The sequence below is a fragment of the Urtica dioica genome, chromosome 2 (genome assembly GCF_054948205.1).
Source record: "Urtica dioica subsp. dioica isolate 48M chromosome 2, U.dioica_male_clone48M_v1_H2, whole genome shotgun sequence".
NCBI lineage: Eukaryota > Viridiplantae > Streptophyta > Magnoliopsida > Rosales > Urticaceae > Urtica > Urtica dioica.
Window position 1 is genome coordinate 53,095,149 of NC_142757.1, and position 22,966 is coordinate 53,118,114.

At 35.9% G+C, this 22,966-nt stretch overlaps 2 protein-coding genes across 3 annotated transcripts; both read right to left on the reverse strand.

The window, feature by feature from the left end:
• Positions 1–937: 937 nt before the first annotated feature.
• Positions 938–8,040, reverse strand: LOC149405614 (cysteine-rich receptor-like protein kinase 19). Of its 2 annotated transcripts, XM_089607348.1 has the most exons (8): positions 7,774–8,038; positions 6,561–7,382; positions 5,898–6,032; positions 2,591–2,811; positions 2,323–2,521; positions 2,008–2,239; positions 1,740–1,890; positions 938–1,482 (listed from the first exon to the last, which is right to left on the reverse strand). In XM_089607348.1, the coding sequence occupies exons 1-8, from the start codon at positions 7,829–7,831 to the stop codon at positions 1,081–1,083; spliced, it is 2,220 nt and encodes a 739-aa protein (XP_089463474.1). In that variant the 5' UTR covers positions 7,832–8,038; the 3' UTR covers positions 938–1,080. The 2 variants fall into 2 exon arrangements, with proteins under 2 accessions (XP_089463474.1, XP_089463473.1); XM_089607347.1 differs by having other exon boundaries at positions 2,323–2,811; positions 7,774–8,040.
• A 3,157-nt stretch (positions 8,041–11,197) lies between these two features.
• On the reverse strand, positions 11,198–22,453 carry LOC149405615 (respiratory burst oxidase protein F). Its single transcript, XM_089607350.1, has 14 exons — positions 21,215–22,453; positions 20,968–21,127; positions 20,238–20,286; positions 19,404–19,517; positions 17,711–18,133; positions 15,436–15,822; positions 15,099–15,194; positions 14,892–15,007; positions 14,068–14,235; positions 13,820–13,979; positions 12,851–13,036; positions 12,300–12,428; positions 11,842–11,920; positions 11,198–11,715 (listed from the first exon to the last, which is right to left on the reverse strand). Exons 1-14 carry the CDS (start codon positions 21,900–21,902, stop codon positions 11,606–11,608), a joined length of 2,865 nt encoding a protein of 954 aa, XP_089463476.1. The 5' UTR covers positions 21,903–22,453; the 3' UTR covers positions 11,198–11,605.
• Positions 22,454–22,966: the final 513 nt, after the last annotated feature.

Here is a 22,966-nt window from a genome sequence, read left to right on the forward strand (position 1 = left end):
TTTTTTCGCCAACTGCCACATTTCTTTCTGTTCTTTTTGTAATTACGAGTTACGTCAATTCTCCTCTGGGCTTCGGTTGCCGGCGCTGAGCAATCCACGGCTCGGCTCCGACCCGGAGGGGAGGATGATACGCTCTCTGCGTGCCTTCGCTCTTTCGGTGTCTCCTCTTTTCTTCCGTCGACGTCGTCATCGTCTCCGCCGTACGTGGACCTTTCCCCCAGCGACCCTCTCCTTTCCTTCGCATTGGTTTCTTCCTCTCACGCCGGCCTCCGCTGTGGTCTCGCAGCTCTACCGCCATTAGATCTGCAACCAGATCCGCCATCGCCTTGGCCGCGTCCACTCGTCCGGCAAGAGCCTCTGCTCCATCCCCACATCTTCCCGGCTCCCCGCGTTTCCATCGTCTTCGCTTACTAGAGGTGCTCCGCGCCGTGGGTTCGAGCCGTTGAAGCTTGCCGAGTGACAGGGTGTTTGGGTCTTGGTTACGATTAGTTCATTGGGTGGTGTGTTATGTGTTTAATTTCGGTTTGTAATTTCCATGTTTTCTTTGCTTTTTGCACTTCTGTCTGGTTTCTGAAGTTGGATTAGCCATCGTTCAACCTTCTGTAATGGAATTCCTATTAGACATACGTTTATGCAAGTTTGAGACTCTCTTTCGAGGTCTTTTGCTCATGGTTGATCGGGTTTGCCTATCAATCATAGAGGTTTTTGTCAAAGAGCTGATGTCGTGCTCGATTAGTTGTGTGCATTGTTGGTTTTTCAATGTTGGATTTCAAGCCACGTTTAAACCCCATGATCACTTTCATATGTTCATATCGATGGGTTCGATTCAGTCCGAGACCATGCGCATCTCTGTATTGAGACTTTCATAGTCTGCATTAGTGATTGTAATTACTTCTTTCTAATGGAATTCTCGGTTTTTCCCTAAAAAAAAAAATAAAATAAAAAATAAAAAACTTGTATAAATCTTAAAAATTTTAGGCATTTATGCTGCCTTTTTTTCTTGTTGAAATCAAGAAATTAGTTAATACTGAAGGGAAAAAAATACATAACAAAACTTTGGAATTGTTGATGCTGATTTTTTTAAGGCAATTCGTATGCGCGTCGAAGGTCTGCCATGCGACGCAAGTTCTTGATGAATCTCCAGCTTAAAACGACCACCCGAATCCTGTTTCTTGTTACACCGCTGTGGCTCTCAGCGAGCGTGCTCGATGAATCTGCTGATAAAATGGAATCTTCAGTGTCGCTCTGATAAGTCCGTCCATATCTGTGTATTCGTCCGACATCCGGCAGTGAAACAAAGTCACAGCTAAGCATGTGGAGGACCGAATTCATGGTAGGCCTACTATTGTAGTCCTCTTGGACACACAATAGCCCAATGTGGACGCACTTCATGATCATCTGCTTTTCAAACTCGGATCCGTTTCTCGTTCGTTGATGACCGACGAGATCCCAAGCAGAACCGTCCCTCCATTTTCTCTCAACCTGCATATATAAATATTAAGATATCATTCTTGACATATATGAGTCAGTGTAAAAGTGTCTCCAACATTCAACTCTATTTTCTCCTACGTTTGGGAGGTGGTGAATTTTCCAATTCAACAAATTCCATGGGAGTTATTTTATAATATTAAAATGGAGTCTTAAGTTGAGATAAAACAATTTGATAAAAACTTATCTTATTTTAAAGTTTGTGGTCGGAGATGGTCTTAATATTCCAGTATTTTGTTTGTACAACTTACCTTGTTCAATAGGGGGACGAAGTCTTCTTCAAGGGGTTGCTGGTAATTTTTTCGTCCACACAAAATTTCTATAAGCACGACCCCAAAACCATACACGTCCGCCTTGGCAGACATTATGCTCCTCATAATATATTCTGGAGCAATATATCCCCTGAATTTTGATATATTAACATAAGAATGTGAATTTCTATTTATTTATTCTAGTTAAAACTTAGAGGAGAGAAGTAATCCGGACATAATATAACTAAAAGATGTTTACTTCACTTACACTGTCCCAGTTACTACTGTACTGTCGTCTTCACTCTGACCTGACACCAAAAGCTTTGCCAATCCGAACTCCGAAATCTTAGGGTTCATATTTTCATCCAACAATATATTACCAGGTTTGATATCTCGGTGAACAATTGTTGACAGACAATCTTCATGAAGATAGAGGAGACCACGAGCAACGCCTTTTATAATGCTGTGTAGTGTATCCCAATCCAGATTCGCTTCTTCACCTTTGAGTCGATCCAAATATATCAATTAATACGATAATACGAGCCAGAAAGGAAGATAGATCAGAGTGCAAATTAATTAATACCGAATATGCAACGATCGAGGCTCTTCGGGAGAAATTCGTATACGAGGAGCGTTTCATCTCCTTTCACGGCGGAATCAAGAAGCCTAACCACATTGCGGTGTTGAAGCTTGGACAAAACCTCTATCTCGTTCTTAGAGACATCCTTTGATGTCAACCCCAGGCGTTTCACCAGGATTCGTTGTCCTTCGGGAAGAGTACCCTGAAAAATACATCTTATAGGAAAATACATAGATATGTATGCACATTTACATATAATATATATTCTTACCCTGTATATCTTGTCCCCAAATGATCCCGTGTGTACTATATTTTGAGCGGAAAAGTTATTTGTTGCACGTTCAATGGTCGCAAAGTCGAACTGCGTGCATTTTGAGGGTCCAACTCCTTCAGTACGCCGCGACCAAGGATTTCTAAAGAATTTCGCTCTTTTGTTGCGAGTAGGCTCAGATACGGGATCAGCTCTATTAGGCTCAGATACGGGATCTCTATCTAATCAACATAATTAAGCATACGTATTAAAATGGATGAACTGATGATTAACATGTCATGATCAGCCACACCATTTATGCATAAATGAAGGCAAAAGTGCATATTGATGAGTACCGTTTTTTTAACTGTCATGGTGTTTATAACAAGTAATAATAATAAAAATAATTAATAAAATGAAAACTACCACAAATAGTAACAGAAAATCACCACTAATGAGAATATAATTGTATCTTCATTGTGGTGATGTTAGGCTTAGCAATGATCTTCTCTTGTTTTATTGGTTCCTAGCTTCAAACTTAACTTGATTTCTGTTAGTGCTTTGAGTGAGAATTCCACAGTCAAAGTATTTTTTTATTCTAACTTTTTTAAGATATAGGGTATATGTCCCAAGAAGATGATTGGCAAGGGTGAAAGACGTGGAGATTTGTATGTGTTTACAGGAAAATCTCAGACTAGCTATATCAACAAAGTCACTGCAGACATGTGGTATGATCGCTTAGGTCACTTGTCCTTTAAGAGACTACAAATCTTGAAGAACAAGTTAAGATTATATCTCTCATGAAAATAAAAATAAAAGGCCTTGTTGTATTTGTCATTTAGCAAAACAACGCAGACCTTCTTTTCCTTCTATGAACAACATGTCTTCTAATGCTTTTGATATGATCCACTGTGATATCTGGGGTCCTTTTTCTATTCCTTGCAAAACTGGACACAGATTTTTCCTTATCTAGTAGATGATTGTACTAGATTTTGTTGGATCTTTATGTTGAAATGCAAATCTGATATCCATACTATTATCCCTCGTTTCTGTGCTATGATCACTAAAACCTTTGATACTAACATCAAAGCCTTTAGGTCTGACAATGCAAAAGAGCTAACTTTCATTGACTTTTTTGCAAAACAAGGCATAATGCATCAATACTCGTGTGGTCACTTACAGAATTCTGTAGCTGAAAGGAAACACCGGCATTTGCTGATGTGGCTCGTGCACTGTACTTTCAATCCGGAATTCCAATATCCTTTTGGTCTGATTGTATTCTAACTGTTGTGTATCTCATTAACCGTACTCCCACTCCTTTATTGCAGCATTCCTCACCTTTTGAAAAGCTGTATCAAAAGGAAGTTGATTACAAATTCCTTAAGAGTTTTTGTTTGTTTGGCCTTTGCCTCAACCATTAGAGCTCATAGGACAAAATTTCAACCTCGAGCATGCCCATGCGTATTCATTGGATATACACCAGAAGTCAATGGTTACAAACTCGTAGATATGAACACCGCTAGAAGTGTTCCTATCAAGAGATGTAGTTTTCATGAAAACTAATTTCCTTTCATCATAAGAATGTTACTCATTCTTTCCATGATCCTTTTGACAAGATTGTTTTGCCATACATTTCACATGATGTTCAAGATATCAATTCTGACGATTTGATCCCCAACTAGCATACGCTTGGATATCCCTTATCAAAGTGAGGTTTCACATCATGAAGGTTCACCTACACGTGATGTTGTAGAACACACAGATGAGGCACCAACATTGCGACCGCTGAGAAGATCAGAAAGAACAGTGGTTATCCCTCCATATCTACATGATTACCATTGTGGATTGGTCTCATCTCTATCAAGTCAATGCTATAATTCTCCACATTCTCTTGATCTGGTTTTGAATTATGATCATCTATCTCCTTCATTTCGGGATTATATTCTCTCTGTGTCAGTGCATTACACTCCAAGCTACTACAATCAAGTTGTGAAGCATCATGAGTGGAGGCAAGCTATGGTCAGGAGTTGCAATCAATGACAGAGAACAACATCTGGTCAATTGTTCCTCTAAGCTAGATTAATGGCCAAAGGGTATAATTAGAAAGAATGAGTTGACTTCATATAGACTTTTTCTCCGGTGGCAAAGTTGGTCACTGTGAAACTTCTTTTGGCGCTAGCAGCATCCTAGAATTGGATCTTAGCTCAGCTTGACATCCAAAATGCATTCTTGAATAGAGATCTATTTCACGAAGTCTACATGGCATTGTCTTTGGGTTTTGAGCCTCAGGGGGGCTTCAAACTACACAAGGAAATGGGAAGTTGGTTTGCAAGCTACACAAATCCATCTTATGGATTAAAACAAGCCTTACGCCAATAGACTCTTAAATTCACACAAGCTATTGTCAGAGGAGGTTTTGGCTATCTTGCTCTACGTCAACGACATCATCGTTGCAGGCCCTTCATCTACTATGATTGACTCAGCCAAGAGGTACCTAAAAGACTCGTTTAGGCTCAGAGATCTTGGTCCCTTGAAATTTTTTCTTGGTCTGGAAATTGCTTCTTCTACAAAAGGGATTGTAGTGAGTCAAAGACAATACTCACTACAACTTCTCGAAGACTTTGGCTTTTTGGATTCTAAGCCGGTTCAGACTCCCATGAATCCACACCAAAACTTGTCAAGCACTGAGAGTGACTTGTTGGAAGATATCACTCACTGCAGACGGTTGATTGGGAGACTTCTATATCTGACAATCTCAAAGCCAGATATCATGTTCCTTGTTCATACACTGAGTCAGTTTCTACATGCTCCAAGGGAAGTACATTTGAAGGCTGCTCATCATCTTCTCCGCTACATCAAAGGTCAACCTGGCCTTGGTTTGCTTTTTCCTTCCACGTCTTCACACAAGTCCGAGCATACTCTGATGCAGATTGGGCGACTTGCCAATATGCGTCGATCAGTCACAGTCTTTTATCTTTGTTTTGTTATTAACCCATACGACAACATTTTGATGTAAGTTGTTCGTTAATACTGTTTTAGCTCGTCTTTATATATTCGCATGTATTAATTTTTATTTCAATTCATGAGAAAGTAAGAATCAGTTCGAGGTATTATTCAATCCTCTGTTCTTCCATCTCTCTCTCTCTCTCTCATTCAATTCGCCTTCTCCGATCGTTCGATCGTAATAGGTGACATTACCTCCTCACCTAAGGCGTGAGTTCAATCCTCAAGAAAACTTATTAAAGACTAAATAATAAGTCTTTAAACAATAATTTTCATAAATAAATAAAAAAAAATGTAAAAACTAATGATATTTATTTAAACTTACTTTCAACCACTATCTGGCCACTTGTTTTCTTCACTCTCGTGTAGACGCCGATAGAGATAATGAGTCCCAACACCGCAGCACTTGGCACGACAGTAGAGATGATGATGATATTTCTAGATTTGTTGTTCTTCTTTCCTGCAAATCTCATCATATTTATCACCAAAGTTTTGCACTGTTGAATAATTATAGTACGTATATAAACCTCTAACCCAATACACACGCGTACACCAAGGCAATACCCTCATAGAGAGTTTGATAAACATACACAAGTCGAACATTATTCAAAACTTAATGAAAGGAATAGTCACAAGCATGGCCTCCCCTGTTCTGGGATAAAATTAAGTGAGAAATGAAACAGATAAAATAGGTAGAAACTCCGGTAATTTGTTTTATCAAAGAACTAATCGGAAGTGTGTAATTTAGATATGTTGAAAACCAAAGAAGAAGACAGTAGCTTCAAGCTTAAGTTTTCAGTGAATTTGATCAAATGCTATAAAAACAGTTAAACGAAATAAAATTTTGTGTCGCATGAACATCAATCCATCAAAAGCTGTCATCTTGTTCCTGAAAGAAAAATATTTTTCAGGCAATCTAACATTCCCATTTTGCTCATCGCATACCATGACAATACTTCAAAATTGAAAGTAAAAGGGTCTTGTGTACCTTTGTTAGATGATGGCTGAGAAGAATATCGTATCGTTGATTGTAGACGCGATGTTGATGATGCATTGTATGAGCCTCCCAGGAAATTATAAACTTCATATCTAAAGTTACAGGTCGGCGTGATAACTCTTCCTCCGATCAACCCATTATGCGAAGCTATGTCTCCGAAAGCCTCTTCCAAGCAACGTTCGCACCTCCGACGGGACAAATCAGGCGTGCATTGAACGAAAGCATAAATCGTTCGAAAGCCTAGAACGCTCTCATTTCCCATCGCAAACTTTCTCTCATGACCTTTGATCGATGCTTGGTTTTTCAACGTGCTCAACAATTCCCTCAGGCTTTGCAGAAAGACAGTCACATACCCGGATGAAACATTTCTAGTATCCCACAAATTGAGTCTCGGGTGAGATGACGTCAAGCTTGATGACGATTCATTCGAGTATCGCAACATACACTCGTCAAACCCTCCGATCGCTTCCTTCTGATTCGGACAAACTTTCGGCAGAAGATACACGGACTCGTTGAGACAACGACTACAAGCGTCGCTCTCAACGTCACCTCTACAAAGCCCGGCCACGAAAATATCGTCGGATTGGCCATAGAAGGAACTAGACGAACTGTAAAAGCCATTGCCATTGTCGATATCCTGATCGGCTGAGGAAAGCACGGACAAGACTCGGTTTAGGTTGGCCTTGTAAGTGCTGTTGGTGGTGTAGTTTCCCTTGGAATTTTCACAGGACTTGTATATAAAACTTGACTGAGAAAAGGCTTGTGTTATGTGAATAAGCACGAGACAAGCTAGGAGACATGTTTTTGACCAGCCTGTAATCGGAATGAACAACATTTATGAGAAACTAAGACTACAATCAAGAGAAGATTCATATGAACCCAAATTATACTTGTGTTTAAGGGTAAAAATTATAAGACGATTTTCGTTGGCATTCTGAAGGATTCATAGCCTATGATATGCATTTATTAGTTTTTAATTACACATAAAGTATAGTGTACAATCTTCTTTACATAATATAATGGTGATGACCATAAAAGCATGGAAATGCTCTTTAAAAATTAAGTAGTTAAGGATTTGAACATAGTTATATTAATAACATTTCCAGTTGAATTTAATAACATGAACACTGAAGAAAAATTAGGAAGAGAATGGCCTATAATTTCCAAAGAAAAATAAAACAGAAAGAAAGGCTACAGGGAGTACCTTCGGTTGTTGTTTTCCTCTTATTATTTGCATCAAAATGATAAGGAGATGCGAACATGCTTGATGATTAAGTACAGTGTTATTTAAAGATGTGAAATATGTGATTGTACCCAGACTGATTGTACCGTATGAAAATGGAAACGAAGGATAATTTTTTTAGAAGTAATCGACTTCGAATGGAACTTGAAGGAAGGAGAGAGAGAGAGAGAGAGAGAGAGAGAGAGAGAGTTATTCAAGTGACTTTAGAATGCCTGAGACTTCGAGTCAAACACACCATGAAAGATGATTCACAAACTTTGCTGACCAAGTCAACCAAACGACGAATTCCAATGCGTTTTTAAGTAACTTTACTTTAGTTTGCCTTTCTCTTCTCGGCCAGTCTTGTGTACACACCAACAATTATTGATAAAGAGATGTGTAGCCGAATTGGAAAGATAGTGTCCAAAAAGAGTATCCTAGACAACACAGCTTTCGTTATTGTTAGTGGAGAAAATGTCAATATTTTTAGAGGTAATTGGGGGGTAAAATTGAATGGGCCTTCGATTGGGCTTGATGACCAGACCAGAAGCCTCACGGTGGACAACTTATTCCAACCAGGCAAAAGAGAATGGGACAGTCACAAAATCGCTGAAATCGGTGGTCGTGAGTGGTCGTATTCAAGCCATCTGAATCAGAAAGAAGCCGACAGAGGATAAGATTTTCTGGGCTCCAAATCAGATTGGGCATTTTTCAGTCAGATCAGCGATCCACGCTTAGACTAGAGCTCCCTTCATTCTGGCGAACCAGATTCGACGTAAAATCTGAGCGAGAAAAATTCATGAAAGAGGGAAATTTTTCTTATGGAAATTCGTCCAGAATGAGTTGCTTCTAGGTCCGAATCTCATCTGAAGAGGGATTGGGCTTGATGATAAATGTCGGCTCTGTGAGAAAGTGATTGAATCGCCATCTCACTTGTTCTTCTTCTGCGATCTAGCCAAAAGGTTATGGTTTGTTGAAGGCTTGTGTAGATCCTAGGACATGAGTGTGGAAGCGGAGGGGATGTCAATTGTGGAGATTCTTCTGGCCGTCAACGATGATCTTGAACCCAGAATTGGCCGGGACGTTTTTTTTTATCAGAGCCAAGCAGATTATGGAGACTATTTGGAAGGCCCGCAATGAAAGATTTTTTGCGGATGATGGTATTGAAGAGGGGGTTCTGATGAAAAATTTGAAGCTTCGAATCGCTGAACATATCAAGGCTAAGGTGAGAGAGTCAGAGAAAGAGGAGGTTAGCGAAACTGAAAGAGCATCGGTGATGGGAAGGCTGGAGGAATAAGTTCACGATCGATTAAAATGGAGAAGGCCACCGGAAGGTGTGTTGAAAATTAATGTCGACGCCGCTTTCAAAGACGGAGAGGCTGCCATCGGGGTCATAGCGAGGAATCATCTAGACAATGTGATGTGGACATGGAGGAGTAAAATCGGAGCGAATTCAGCGGCAGAGGCGGAGCTCCATGGAGTGTATGTCGTGGCATTGCTTGCTAAGTTCCATAACGCGCGTAATGTTTTATTTGAAGGGGATAACAAGTGCATAATGGATAGCTTAGAGAAGAAAATGGAGTGTCCGTTTTGGCATCTTTTACCCTTTTTTGAATCGACACTTGAGGTTGTAAAGGATTTTATTCTCGCTTAGTTTTATTGGGTTCCTAGATTGCTTAACGGTGTGGCTCATAGCTTATGTAAATGGGCTATGCAAGATAGTCTTTATGGTTTTTGTAATGTAAGGGAGTTCCCGCCCCTTGTGCGGAACACAATTTTAGCGGAAGCTGGATAATGAGATGCAAGAGGTAAGCTTTCCTAAACCGATCTTCCCAAAAAGGAATGGCCAGATAGGTTTTGGAGCGGCCCGTTTTTTTATTAAAAAAAAAAGAGACGGCACAACTCGCTTATTCTTTCATGAGTAATTATCTGGAAAATTAATTCTTTTAGATTGTCAAGAAAAAGATACATTATAGACTACTAATATTTTTTTACCCTTTTTTTTACCTACGTATTCAAACATTTTATTTAGAAAAACTACACGAATTAAGCCACAGGAAACGTTGGAATTGCAAATTAGCCAACGTTTCAAAATTATTTGAAAAATAACCAATAAGCATGAGGTGGCAATTCGTGTATTTTTATCCTTTTTATTTTTATTAATTTTATTCACTTAATTATGTATTGATTTTGCATGTATACGGTTATATTTATTTGCTCTTTATTGTAGCATTCAGTTATGAAAACAATTTTAAAATTTAATTAAATGCTCTTTATTCCGTCTTATCCTGAGAGGTTTTTGCTCAAGTAATCCGACAAGCGTGAAAAGACGATAATAAGCCTTTTAGAACATCTCTAATGCAAGTAACTAAAGTTGCTTTACACATCATAAAAAAAGTAATATTGTCTATTTATTTTTATCCACATCAACATTCAATATTTGTGATGTCTTACATAAAATGCTCCAATGGTGGTAGCATTAAAAGTTGCTAAAAGTTGGTCTCACGTCTATTCAAGATATTGGTGTGTTTAGTATTTTATTATTTTTTTATATTAAAAAATAATTGGCATTGGTGTCAAAATTAGCTACTTTGCCATAATCATTATAACTCATAATATTAATATGCAAAAATAAAAATGACATGGTATTGTCAAATAAGCAATAAAGCAACTTTAGTTGTGTTGCTTGCATTGGAGATGTTCTTATGCAACATGTCTCGACGTTTTCTTTTCGATCACTACTTCTTGTGTTCGTACCGGTTAAAATTTATCCGATTTTATATTTTTATTTCTTTTGTCTATTTGTTTTCTATTTTATATTCTAAAATTATTTTATTAGTTTTTTATTTTTTGATAAATTAGTCTTTGCAAATTGTTTTTTTTATTTTACTCACAATATTATTCTAATATTGCTAACATGCCCTGCAAAACATGATCGATTTCAGCTTTTAACCGCGGCTTAAAAATAGGAAGACTCGGGAACTAGGGCTTGACATTGTCAAATAGCGGATAACAAAATCTCACTAGATTTCCATCAATTTCAAAGACGAGTGTCCAATATAAACAGCAACACTTAGACTTTCAATGATCTATATCTCTCCTGGGATCTTAACTATTAAAGGACTTGTAACAAATAAAGGTTAATTGGTAGATTTTTTTTTTTTTTTACAAAAAGGTTAATTGGTAGATTTGGATCCTCAACTTATTACAAATTAATATTCTAAAATTAAGAATCCCTTACCTTATGCCTTGTAACAAAAGAGAAGAGTACCATTCTAATCACAGAAGCAATATACCGATTCTAAACATAAATCTATATTATGAATATAAAATGGCAGCTTGGTCTGCATCATTACATTCCAAAAGGTTTCCCTGTGGTGGAAATTTCATTTTAAAATAACAATAATCGAAAAAAAACATAAATTATGATTTATTTAGATAATGCATACAAGTGTCACACTTCTTCTCTGCTGTACACCAATATTGTCTTTGTTCCCAAAAGGTGTCTAGTTTAGGCCTACCTGACACTTGTCACTTCTGATCGCTCGCCATATGTACAATCCAGATCGATTCATCTAAATAGCACATCTGTGTATTACACTATATCTGATTATATTTTTTTGGGTTTTTTTTTTAATTTTTTTTAAGAACTTTGTCTAAGCAAAATAATACTGTACAATTAAATTATCTGTAATTCTTCTATAAGCTTACAAAATTGCCTACTCTCTCCAAGCTAGATTTTTCATTTGAGAGAAGACTTTGGTGTTTGCTTTGACGTATATATATACCAATACCAATAAATACCAATTTGGGTCTAAAATTGCTCTTTGTGGAAGTCAAACTTGGTTGAACCTTTCTGATTGAACTCATAGCAAAGCTTGCTAAGCTCTTTGGCCAAAACTGGAGCTCCACAATAAAATACCCCTGATCCACCCAAAAAACCACATACTATATATTATAAGAAAAATATCTCTTTGAATATATATATATATATATATATATATAATAATTAAAAATAAAAATATAATTATCACGGGTCAATGGCTTTACCTATTCTAGCACCACAGTGCTTGGAGCACATTTTGGAGAAAACTTTCTTCCAATTAGGCCTCGCGAAATGTGTTCGAACCTGATCCATCATCAAACTCATGTAATTAAGTATTTAAAAAAATAATACATTAGTGGAATATGCAATGTCCACTTAGGAATCTACGGGGAACAAAGAGCGTTCAAGTTATACACAAAAACATGGCATGTTATATTTAAGTGATCTGAGTACTGGGACTAAACGGTGCCAAAAGGAAGGAACACAACTTCTCTTCTCCTTTGTTAGAGAATTCTCTAAAATAAGGGAAGAGAAATTCTCTTCCTTTATTTTAGGGAATTCTCTACTAAAAGGGAATTCCAGTCTGGGACTCATTGTCAATGGGTTCAATATTCAAACAGTGATGATTTTTTTTTTCTTTCAAAATGATGATGATGGTGATGACGTGTCAAAGAGACCATACCCTTGTGCCCGAGACTATATCGACGCCGTTCTTGGCGTGGTTGAGAGCTTGAACCATGGTGATGAGAGCCGACCGAGCATCGCCTTCCTCGTACACGCTCGTCAAGTAGTTGTGCATCTCAATAACACCCTACGCGGCCAAATTAAAAACATTTTATGACTCGTAAAAACTTAGTACATAACGTATTTCTATATTACGTTTGGAAGTCAAATAAATTTTTGAAAGAAGTGGTAAGAAAAGAGAGTCACATATGCGTGGCCATGGGCGGAAATTTGTATAATTACCTACTAAAAATTATTTATCTTCAGTCCATAGGTATTTGTTTTTTTTTTCCTAAATTTGTTTACAACATTTATGTCTCTTTTAAGATGAAATTCTGGATCTTGATGCGAAAAAAAAAAAAAAAAATGTCGCATATGTGTGAAGTTCCTTGTATTTTTAATTTTCGATGTATTTGTTCAAGGCAAATAAAATCTAAATTTAAGTTGTTTTTCCATCTTGTTCCATACTTTTTTTTTCAAGGGGAAATTATGAAATTTAAATATCCGTACCCTTTGATCCTGATCGGCGATTTCGTTCATGACGCCCTTGAACCAATCAAAAGAGCCTTGCTCTCTCGTCACCCAATAGAAGTATGCGTTTGTGGTCTTTAGTGGCTTTTTCCGCTTAGGCGAAACCCTATTGCCTGAATCTGCGCTTCCTATGCTCAAATCCGACGTCCTACTGAAATCCAAGTCCTGAAAAGAAAAGAGTTCATGCATAAATTCGGTTTAGTCAAATTACAAATTTATAAACATTGCCCCGAAATTTACGAAATATGTCTCTATAAAAAAATAGTCAACCATTGCCTATTAATTGGCGACTAAGTGTAGAATATTTCGCTTCATTACATATATTAAAAAAACAAAAAATTGGCTACGTAAGCCACCTAAACTATAGGAATTGTAAATTAGCCAACCTTTGGTAAATAATTTGTAAATAGCCAACTTGCATACGTGGCAGCCTATTAACTACCTAAAATATATGTTTGGTTGTGTTAAATAAGGCTTTTATTAATCTGTTAATAAGTTTACTTGGCTATTTACAAGAAATTAACCAAAGGTGGGCTATATCTCAATCCACTATATCCGTGTGGCTATATAACTTAATATTGAAGAAAAAGCTACAAAATTCCGGCGTTCCAAGTTTTTTTTACAAAACAATTTTTTTTTCTTTTAGCTATATAGCCATTTGACTTATAGCGTTTTGTATAATAGCCAACCTTTTATTAACTTTCTGTAAATAGCCACTTCAACTTATTTACAGCACTTAAAAAGAAAAAAAAAATCAAAATAAGCGTGAATGTTTTTTTTGGTATTTTTGTCTTTTTGAGTGCTGTAAATAAATTGATGTGACTGTTTACAAAAAATTTACAAAAGGTTGGTTATCTAGCAATTTTTAGACTTTTGGTGGTTTTTTGTTTTTTTTAAATCGACAAAATTTACTATTGACCATATAAAAGGGCATTACTATATACTTACCGCAAGTTCCTCCATCTTGACCATATTGTTGAGCAAATCTTTCAAAATGCTGATGAAAGGCGTCGCGCCAATTCCAAGGCCGACGAGCAACAAGACGTCATACTTTTTGTAGTCTTGTGCCGGGGCGCCATAAGCCCCGTCGATCAAAAGCTTGGGCAAACTACACATACAAATAGAAATGAACAATATTTAGAATTACATAGGAGGGAGTGTTTATATATCCTGTTGATGATCAAGTATTATGATACCTTTTTTTGGTGTTTTCGTCGGCCCTGAGAAGACCGCTCTTCCCTGAGACGGGAAGCTCGCAGGCTTCGGCAAAAACCCTCTTGAGCTCCTGCGTCCAGTCCCCGAGCTGCCGGATGTGAACGCTCAGGTAGTCGTCTCCCGGAGCAGAGGTTATTGAAAATGGATGCCTGGTACATTAAAAACACACAAATACAGTTTTGTTAGAAATACAAAGACAATAATTTTATTACGTGGAAAACTCAAGAGTGGAAAAAAAAATACTTTATGTCTCGTTCTTGCAATTTTAAATCTTTTGATTTTTTTTTTTTTTGTTATATTATTAAATTATGGCTAAGTGGCTAAAATTTCATTTGAGGGGTTTTTTTTTATTATTGAAATTGACACAGATTTAATAATTAAATAAATTTCTAATTTTTTTTAACTACTCGAGTTAATTTAAAATATACCATCCAAAATAAATTTTGTTTCTCAATTTTGCTCCCTAGCTGTAATTTTTGACTCTGCCATTGATTACTTGAGTTTATTGAAAAGAGTGATTTAAATCACGATTTTCGTATATTTTTAGCCTCTATGGTGAGAAAGTATAGACATTTTTTTAAATTTAATTTTTGACTTCCCTAATTTTATTTTCTAATTTATGTGACGCTTGGCCCCCTAATTCATCTTAGTTTTTGGTGATAGTGCTGGAATGTAAGAAGACCATTCAACTATACTAAAGTAAAAAAAAAAAAAAAAATACTTCCTTGTTGTCACCAAAACTCTTAAAACATTTCATACACAAAATCTATATGTATATATATGCTTTGCTTCATAAGATACGTACCACTCAAATGGAGAAACTGCCGGGCACTGAACAAACATGTATTGACCGCTTTTGTATCGAAACTGCGGCGGCTTCGACATTTGCAGAGTCAACACATTCCCGGGATAAATCGCTACCTGAAAATATTTTCAGAAATTAATTTAATAAGAAGCTAGAGTTAAACACAAACTAACTAATTCAAAGTACAGATATACATTTATATCTCACCTTTAGAAGACGGACACTATAGAAGCCGGACCTAAAAACTCTCAAGATCCTCTCTCCGGCGTATAAAAAGACCGGCACAGAAAGGTACATCCATGTCTACAAACAAACAAGAACAACATAAGAAATCATTTATATGACAAGTATGTAATGTTACCCTTAAAATGTATCATTTTTATGTTTTTTATCACTATATTATATAATGTTTTTTAAAACTTGCCCCTCTAATTTTTTTTTTTCTTTCAAATTTTCCCTCCGGACTCCAATTCCTTTCGCTGAATATATACCACCGTAACGAGAGTAATTTTACTTTTATACGTGTTTAGGTATAGATATATACCGTTTTGAGGTACCACGTGTCGACGAGGTAGAGAAAGACGCCGTGGATGACAAGCAAGACGTAGACGATGACGAAGAGGTGGTGAGAGTACCAGAAGGCGTTGTAGCCGGTGAGTCTATCGAACGGCTTTGGGAGCTTGACGAGGCTTCGTCTGAACCACTTGGTGGCGAGAGTGAAAGCTATTGCCATGCATATCACCATTGCGATTCCGGTCAAGCCTTCCACGCCTCTCATCAGCTCGCCGTAGCTTGGCTTGTCTTTTCCGAAATCTTTACTGAGGTAAAGCTCGTAGTCCTTTTCCGATGAATCGATCAGCCTCGGGAAATCGCACGCCAGATGGTTTCCGGCGTGGACAATCACCCCAACTACTATGGCTCCGGCGATTGTCTGTACAAGTATTTTTTTTTTGTGTATATATGTATTAGTTTTAATGAACGTTGAACTAAAATAAATGAGTAATGCTATTTGACACAACTCACGAGTTGGAACGATCCACTCAGAAGTTGACACGTGGATGTTGGTGGACACGTGTCAACTTCTAAGTGGATCGTTCCAACTCGTGAGTTGTGCCAAAAATCATTCCCCAAAATAAATGCAATAGTTCTTTTTACTTGTTTTAAGTAGAACTTTCCAATTAATAATATATCAAAAAATAATTCAATATATGTATTATTACTAAATAATATATGTATTAATACAATATATGTTATACAATATAATATTTCAATTAATGCTATATATGTAACAATAATATTGTAAATTAATAATAATTCAATTTTATGCTAAATAATATACCAAAAAATGAAGAACACACACAGGCACACATATTACTAAAACTAATTGGAAACATATGAAAAAAGAATCAAAACCCTAAAAATATTCCTAAAACTATAAAAGTGTGTCCTATATATCGATCACATCCATCGACCCAAAACTATATCTCGTAAAAATCAGATTTTATTTATTAATAATATTGTAAATTAATAATAATTCAATTTTATGCTAAATAATATACCAAAAAAATGAAGAACACACACAGGCACACATATTACTAAAACAAATTGGAAACATATGAAAAAAGAATCAAAACCCTAATAATATTCCTAAAACTATAAAAGTGTGTCCTATATATCGATCACATCCATCGACCGACAACTATATCTCGTAAACATCAGATTTGTCGCACCACGGAGATTTTAGGCCCGGGCGCCTGGCCAAACTCTTTTGGGTCATTAAAACTCTACATATTTTACATAAAAAATAAACTTCTTTTGTTTTTTTTATTATTAATTTCCACGCTAATCTTTTATTTATATATTAATATACATATAGAAAGAATAAAATAATTAGTATGGTTATATGATTATACATACAATAATGTACTATAAATACTATTGCGAATGTTGAAAAAAAAAATTAATCTTCTCAAAAAAAAAAAATTAATTGAGTGGTCTGAGTGGAAACGAAACCGGAGGTCCATATCATAGAAAATCTACAGTTGGAACGCACGACTTTAATCCATATTAGCGATCCAAAGTGCAAATGGTGTGTGTTGTTTTCTCTATAAGTTTGTCCTCATTTACTTTTCATAAAGCAAATATCAAATATTCTCTCTGGACCCTTGTTGACGTAATAAAGGTATATAATATAAACCGTTTGTTGTTCGAGAAATATTCCTTCTCAACCTTAGATATTTCTTTCCACGTATATTTCCTTAACATCTCTTTTATTTGTCTCTTTTCTAATTTCAACTACGTTTGTTGAAAAGTAAAAAATAAAATTAAAAATTACAGTGACCATTTGTTCTGCTTTTGGAAACTTAAACAATTTAAGGGAAAAAAAATAATTAATATTCGAAAGGTCAATTAAAGGTTCTAGTCTTTTACGCGGTACTGCTACTCGAATATTTCTATTCTAAGTAAATACTAGAGATAGTAGTTTAATTTAATATACAAAGTCAATCACTTTATTTCATATCCAAACCCAAATATAAGCAAGCCCATAGTTTTTTTGTCAAACAATTGCAGCGTCAAAACAATCCATCTTAAACGCGCTACCGAATGAATAAAGTCCTTCTAAATTAAGTTCCTTAAAAATTAATAAATTATAAACTAACCAAAAAAACGACAATCCTTCCATATATCAGCAAATTGATTAGCTTAGCTTTATAATGACCCAATCGCCAATAATAATGAACAAACCTAGAGACAAAGCAAACTACAAAAACAGCACTTAAAAGTAGCGAGATAATAATCAATATGATATATAAACGTACCTTGTGGAAGTTGATATTATCGTCAAAGGGCACAATCTTAGCGACCCTGGTGTTCCTCAGCCAAGTGATGATGTTCCTACAAACGGGCAACAAAATGAGAGCCATGTTGAACTTCAACGTCTCTCCCGCTCCTTTGGCCGTGACGAGGCAATAACCCATGACGTGGAAAGCGTCTTTGTCCATGTACTGAACGAACTTCCACGTGAACAAGCCGATCATGATCAAGACCCAGAGCGCGATCACCCAAATCCTCTTCCAGTGCTCTTCGAGATAGTAGAGGCATTTCACGCTCATTCGCCGGATTCGGCTCCGGTTTCGGAAGCCGTGGAGGTTCTGGCTCAGGGCTTGGCTTGTGTAGCTTAGGGCTTGGCTGTAGTTTAGGTACGTGTCCTTTTGGAGCAATAGTGTCTCCAATTGCCATAGCTGCTCATATATATATTATTAATGGAAAACTTTACAGCTGTTAGTCATTGTGGAAACAAAATCATGTCGGGGGTTTTATCTTTTTTTTTTTTTTTTTTTTTCAACTTAATATATGATTGCATGACAATATAGACTGTCACACGTCGACTACAGGGTGTAACAATAGTACGAGTGAAAAATAAGTTATGCATGCCTCCAGAGTGAAATTCCATTGTCTCTATGAAAAAGAAAACAAAAATAAATAATGAGAAAAACCCACTTGGTATGGAAATTTGTTCAATTAGTTTTTTTTTTTTTAAATATAATTTAGTAATGAGATCTTAGAATAAATACAGTACGATTGAAAAATAAGTTATGCCTGCCTCCAGAGTGAAATTTCATTATCTCTATGAAAAAAAAAACAAAACAAAAATAATAAGAAAAACCCACTTGGTATGGAAGTTTGTTCAATTAGTTTTGTTTTTTTTAAATATAATTTAATGGTGACTTTTTATTATTATTAAAGTGAATTTGGCAATGCTTTTTCGGAGACGTAACTATATCAATTATGTATGATAAGTTAATTTAATTGAGTATGAAAATTAAAAAAATTTGTTTGTCATTGACATGGTCATCAAATATTATGAATTAGTTGAACGTATAATAGAGCAATGATGTCGTTTCATGACGTTACGAAATAGTAGTAGCGGCCAAATGAGTTGCATTTGTTTATTAGTTTGTCTAATTTTTATATAGCAACATAACATATTACGATATATATATATCGACTAAATCAGAACAGCTCAAAATGGTAATGTGAACACGAATATGACCGAAATACAACTTTGATAAACTTGCTCAACAACTGCAAATGCCCCTTAATTTAAGAAAGAAAAGGGAAAAAATAAAAGAAAAAAAAGATTGCTTAATTTTCATTCCTACTTATATTATATAGTTGGATTGTTAAAGTCGTGTTCCATTAGAAAGTTATCCAAGACCGTCAGAATCATTCCTCTAGAATTTCTCTTCGCTATCCTTTTCAAGTCTTTTTCTCCTCAATTTTTACACGGTTTAACAAAATATTCGTTTTTTTTTTTTGGTTGCTCAAAATAAGCTTAGAAAAAAAGAAGTCAAAGTCACATGGTAGTTAAACTTTAGTCAAAACATGATCGTAGAAGGACTATTTCTTTTGTTTTATATCACAAGGTTAAAGATTCGCATATATCTCGACTAATTTGTATATATCACCAATAATTCACAACATTTGATTAATTTTACTGTTGAACCTTACCTCAATATAGCCAAGCCTTTCAGGGTCTAACTCTTCCATGATTAGAGCTGCATATTCTTCTGCTTGTTCTTTCAATCTTGATAGCTTGTTTGCAGAAGCACTTAACATAATGATCTAATCATCAAACAAATAGAATAATAAATAATAAGAAGAAAAAAAAAAATTAACTGTTAACTGTTAAAAAAAAACAAATTTCTCAAAAGGTTAAATAAATAATTGCAACATTTTTTTTTTTTTTTTGTGATTACAGAAACGCCCTTCTACCAACCCCACTAAAAAACGTCATTATTTCCTTCTAGAAATTTGGCCAAATGTACTTTGCCATCTGTCAAACTAGGAACTATGGAAATGGATTTACAGAGTCCTTTCTCACTTACTCTTGAATATAAAGTTATAAACACACCCCATCTAATAATAGACAAAGATGCTTAGGAACATGGCAAACATCATAGACCAAGAAAAAAAAATATTTAATGAAAAATCAATCAATTATTAGAATTTGTCATCTATAATAGTAATATTAAGGGAGTTGTTGGTTTTACAAATTTATGGATTAAGGTCACCCAATCCAGCCTACCCGTAGACTAATTACGAAATCCCAAAATTTAAAAATTATATCACTGATAATTTTATTTTAAAAAAAAAAGTTAAACAGCATGGTCGGCGCTACAAAAATCTTTATTATAGATTTTCCCAAAAGAGCTGTAAAAACCGAGTTGGCTAAAATTAATCATGCATGTCAATAGTTTAATGGTGCTGATTAAGCAGCCATAATTAAATATTAGTCAAGTAAAATGGGAAAGAGATATTAAGTATGACTTTTTTTTTGTTTACCTCTTTTACTTCTTCTTCCGTAATCCTACCATCTTCGTTCTTGTCCACCCTTGAACGTCAAGAACAGATTAGAATAAGCGAAAATTTGAATAGGTGAAAAAGACAGATAAACCCCCTACGTTATTAAGTATAAGTATACAAATTATCAATAAAATGTAAACAATAAAAAAAAAAAATAAACTGTAAAATTAAAGAAACATTAACCTATTAAAATTTTACACTATTTCGGTATTCCTGTTTTTAATATTATACTTTTGACTTTTTTTTCTTTCTTTGCATCCATAACCTTGATATTATGTAAGTATCATTTTTTTTTTTTTTTTTTACTGATGCAACAAGGTTATTTTTTAGTTTTAAATTATTTCTAACTATATTTGATTAAAAATATAATTAGGAAGATCTTATGAAAATTATAAAAACCAAAATATCATATCGTAAAATAATACATCATACATGTGATTGTTTTGCCATTACATGAACAGCGTTAATATAGTGCCAAAAGTTATAAATTCGGAAGGGTAAATACAGAAAACAACAACAACAAAAAAAAGGCCAAAAGATAACATAGTTTTTTTTTTTTTAATAAAAATATATATAGGGTTACGCATAATAAATAACTGCCATTACATGAACAGTGTTCTTATACAAAAGATTAATCAATGCATTAATATTGGGATTAATATTGTTAGTAAATCGATGCATATGTTTATATGAATAAAATAATGCGTACATGTCGAAGAAGATCTGAAGCCGCGAATCAAAGCTCTGATCTGTGATTTGCGACCAAAACTCGTATAGTTCTTCTCTACTGATTTTATCAACCTTCCGTCTCCGTCTTCGTCCCAAAGCGTCGAGTAATTCCAGCGCGAACTCTTTCGAATCCTTCATTCCTAACAATCACAAACGACAACTTTAAATTTAAAAATTAAAAAAAAAAAAAAAATTAAAAAACGAAATTGACGATTATTAATTATTACCAATGCACTGAGCGAAATCGGCGCGAAAGAGAAGTCCGTCTTTGGAAAGCTTCTCGAAGTTGTTCTGAACTTCGTTCCAAGCCTCGACGCCATTGTTACTCGCTTTGCTGTTCGTGCTAATGAACTTCAGACCTCGGAGAGCTTTGTGAGCGCCGGAGCGAGTCCGATCCAGCTGCGCTCTCTGTCGCCGGAGAGCTCTCGCCGCAAGAGCCGACTCCACTCCGCCGCCGCCGCCGCCAGAGGCGGAGGCGGAAGCGGAGAGAACGCGAGAGTTGTGGCCGTGACTCCATGAAAATCGGCGAAGCTCAGCCTTGAGCTCGTGAGAAAGCTGTTTGGCTTTCGCGACCGCCTCGGCCTTAAGCTCGTGCGAGAATTGGCGGAGGCGATTCGAGGAGCTCCGGCGGATCGACGACGGCGATCTGGAAGCCGACGCCGAGGGAGTTTCGATCGCCGCCGAAGAGGCAACGGAAGCTCCGTCGTCGACGGTGATCACCGTCGCGGCTAAATTGCTGTTATTAGCCGCCGGACCGACGCTGCGGAGGACGATTGTGTCGTCGTCTTGGAAATCGAGAGTGACTTCAACGAGCTCTTCCTCCGCCGAGGCCGATTCAGCTCCGGGAGAAGATCCGCCGCTCATTCCGGCCGAGACCGAGTCCGACGACCATCGCCGATCGTGATAGCCTCTCATTGGACGAACACAGATATAAAATACTAATAATAATAATAATAAATTATAATGGACAAAAACGGAATATCTCGATTTCGCAGAGAGAACTTCGTTTTTTTTTTGGGGAGCTTTGTGAGAAAGAGAGAGAGTTTTTGTTTATAAATGGTAAAGATAGATTAGAGAGCCCTTTAAAACCGCGTCGTTTTGGAATCTCTCAGACTCAGTGCAGAAAATAAAGACTAGCACGTAAACACTCGGAGTCAGAGCTACACGAAAATAAAATGATATGCAATGAAGATTGAAATGAAAAATATTTGGAAAATACTATTTTTTTTCCTTTCTTTCTTTCTATCTTTGAGAGAGAGAAAGAGAGATTGGACCCCAAAATAGATTTGGACCTAAAAGGAATAAAAATTTATGGGTTAATTATTATATCCTATATACGCTCTTATTCTTCTTCTTCCGCTTGAATATATGACCGTAGCCGTAGCTTTATGATTGAGATTATAATGGCACAGTGACCACCTAATAGGGAAAATAAAAAAATAAAAAATAAAATAAATATTTTTGCCACTTCTTCTCTATTATGTATTTGGTGTGTATCTTCATTTTTTTTTTTCTTTTTTTGTATTATGTGTCTCAACGCGGTTTAGAGTGAATTTGAAGGTGGGTAGTGGAAAATAAGGACAAGGATAGGAGGGCTAAAAAGGGAAAATAACCTATTCTTTTTCCTTTTTTCTATTTATGCATTAATTATACTATGTATGTTCTAAACTTCTATGATCTTAATAATTTAATAAGAGAACCTGTTTCTCTTTATTTATTTTTAGACATTCATTATGTGTGTAGCGTGGTGGAGATGGGGCCGTTGATTTTGCATAATGTAGAGCCGGTCAACGGCCGAGATTGCTCAGGTCAACTCCTGCCAAAATAGTATATATAATTGAAAAGGATTAATTATTACATAGTTTTTAGTTTATCCAATTAATGATAAACTCACACTAACTTTATACATACATATATATTGTGAAATATATAGCTTAACTCTTAATTTTTGTGATTTTTGAAATCTTATTTGCAATTTG

Coding starts and splice junctions, on each gene's coding strand:
- LOC149405614 (XM_089607347.1), bottom strand. CDS start 7,831: ATGTTCGCATCTCCTTATCATTTTGATGCAAATAATAAGAGGAAAACA. Junction 2,240..2,322: donor CCTCGATCGTTGCATATTCG/GTATTAATTAAT, acceptor ATCGACTCAAAG/GTGAAGAAGCGAATCTGGAT. Junction 1,891..2,007: donor ACAGTAGTAACTGGGACAGT/GTAAGTGAAGTA, acceptor ATCAAAATTCAG/GGGATATATTGCTCCAGAAT.
- LOC149405615 (XM_089607350.1), bottom strand. CDS start 21,902: ATGAGAGGCTATCACGATCGGCGATGGTCGTCGGACTCGGTCTCGGCC. Junction 15,823..17,710: donor ATAATATCAACTTCCACAAG/GTACGTTTATAT, acceptor ATACTTGTACAG/ACAATCGCCGGAGCCATAGT. Junction 13,980..14,067: donor GACGAAAACACCAAAAAAAG/GTATCATAATAC, acceptor TTGTATGTGTAG/TTTGCCCAAGCTTTTGATCG.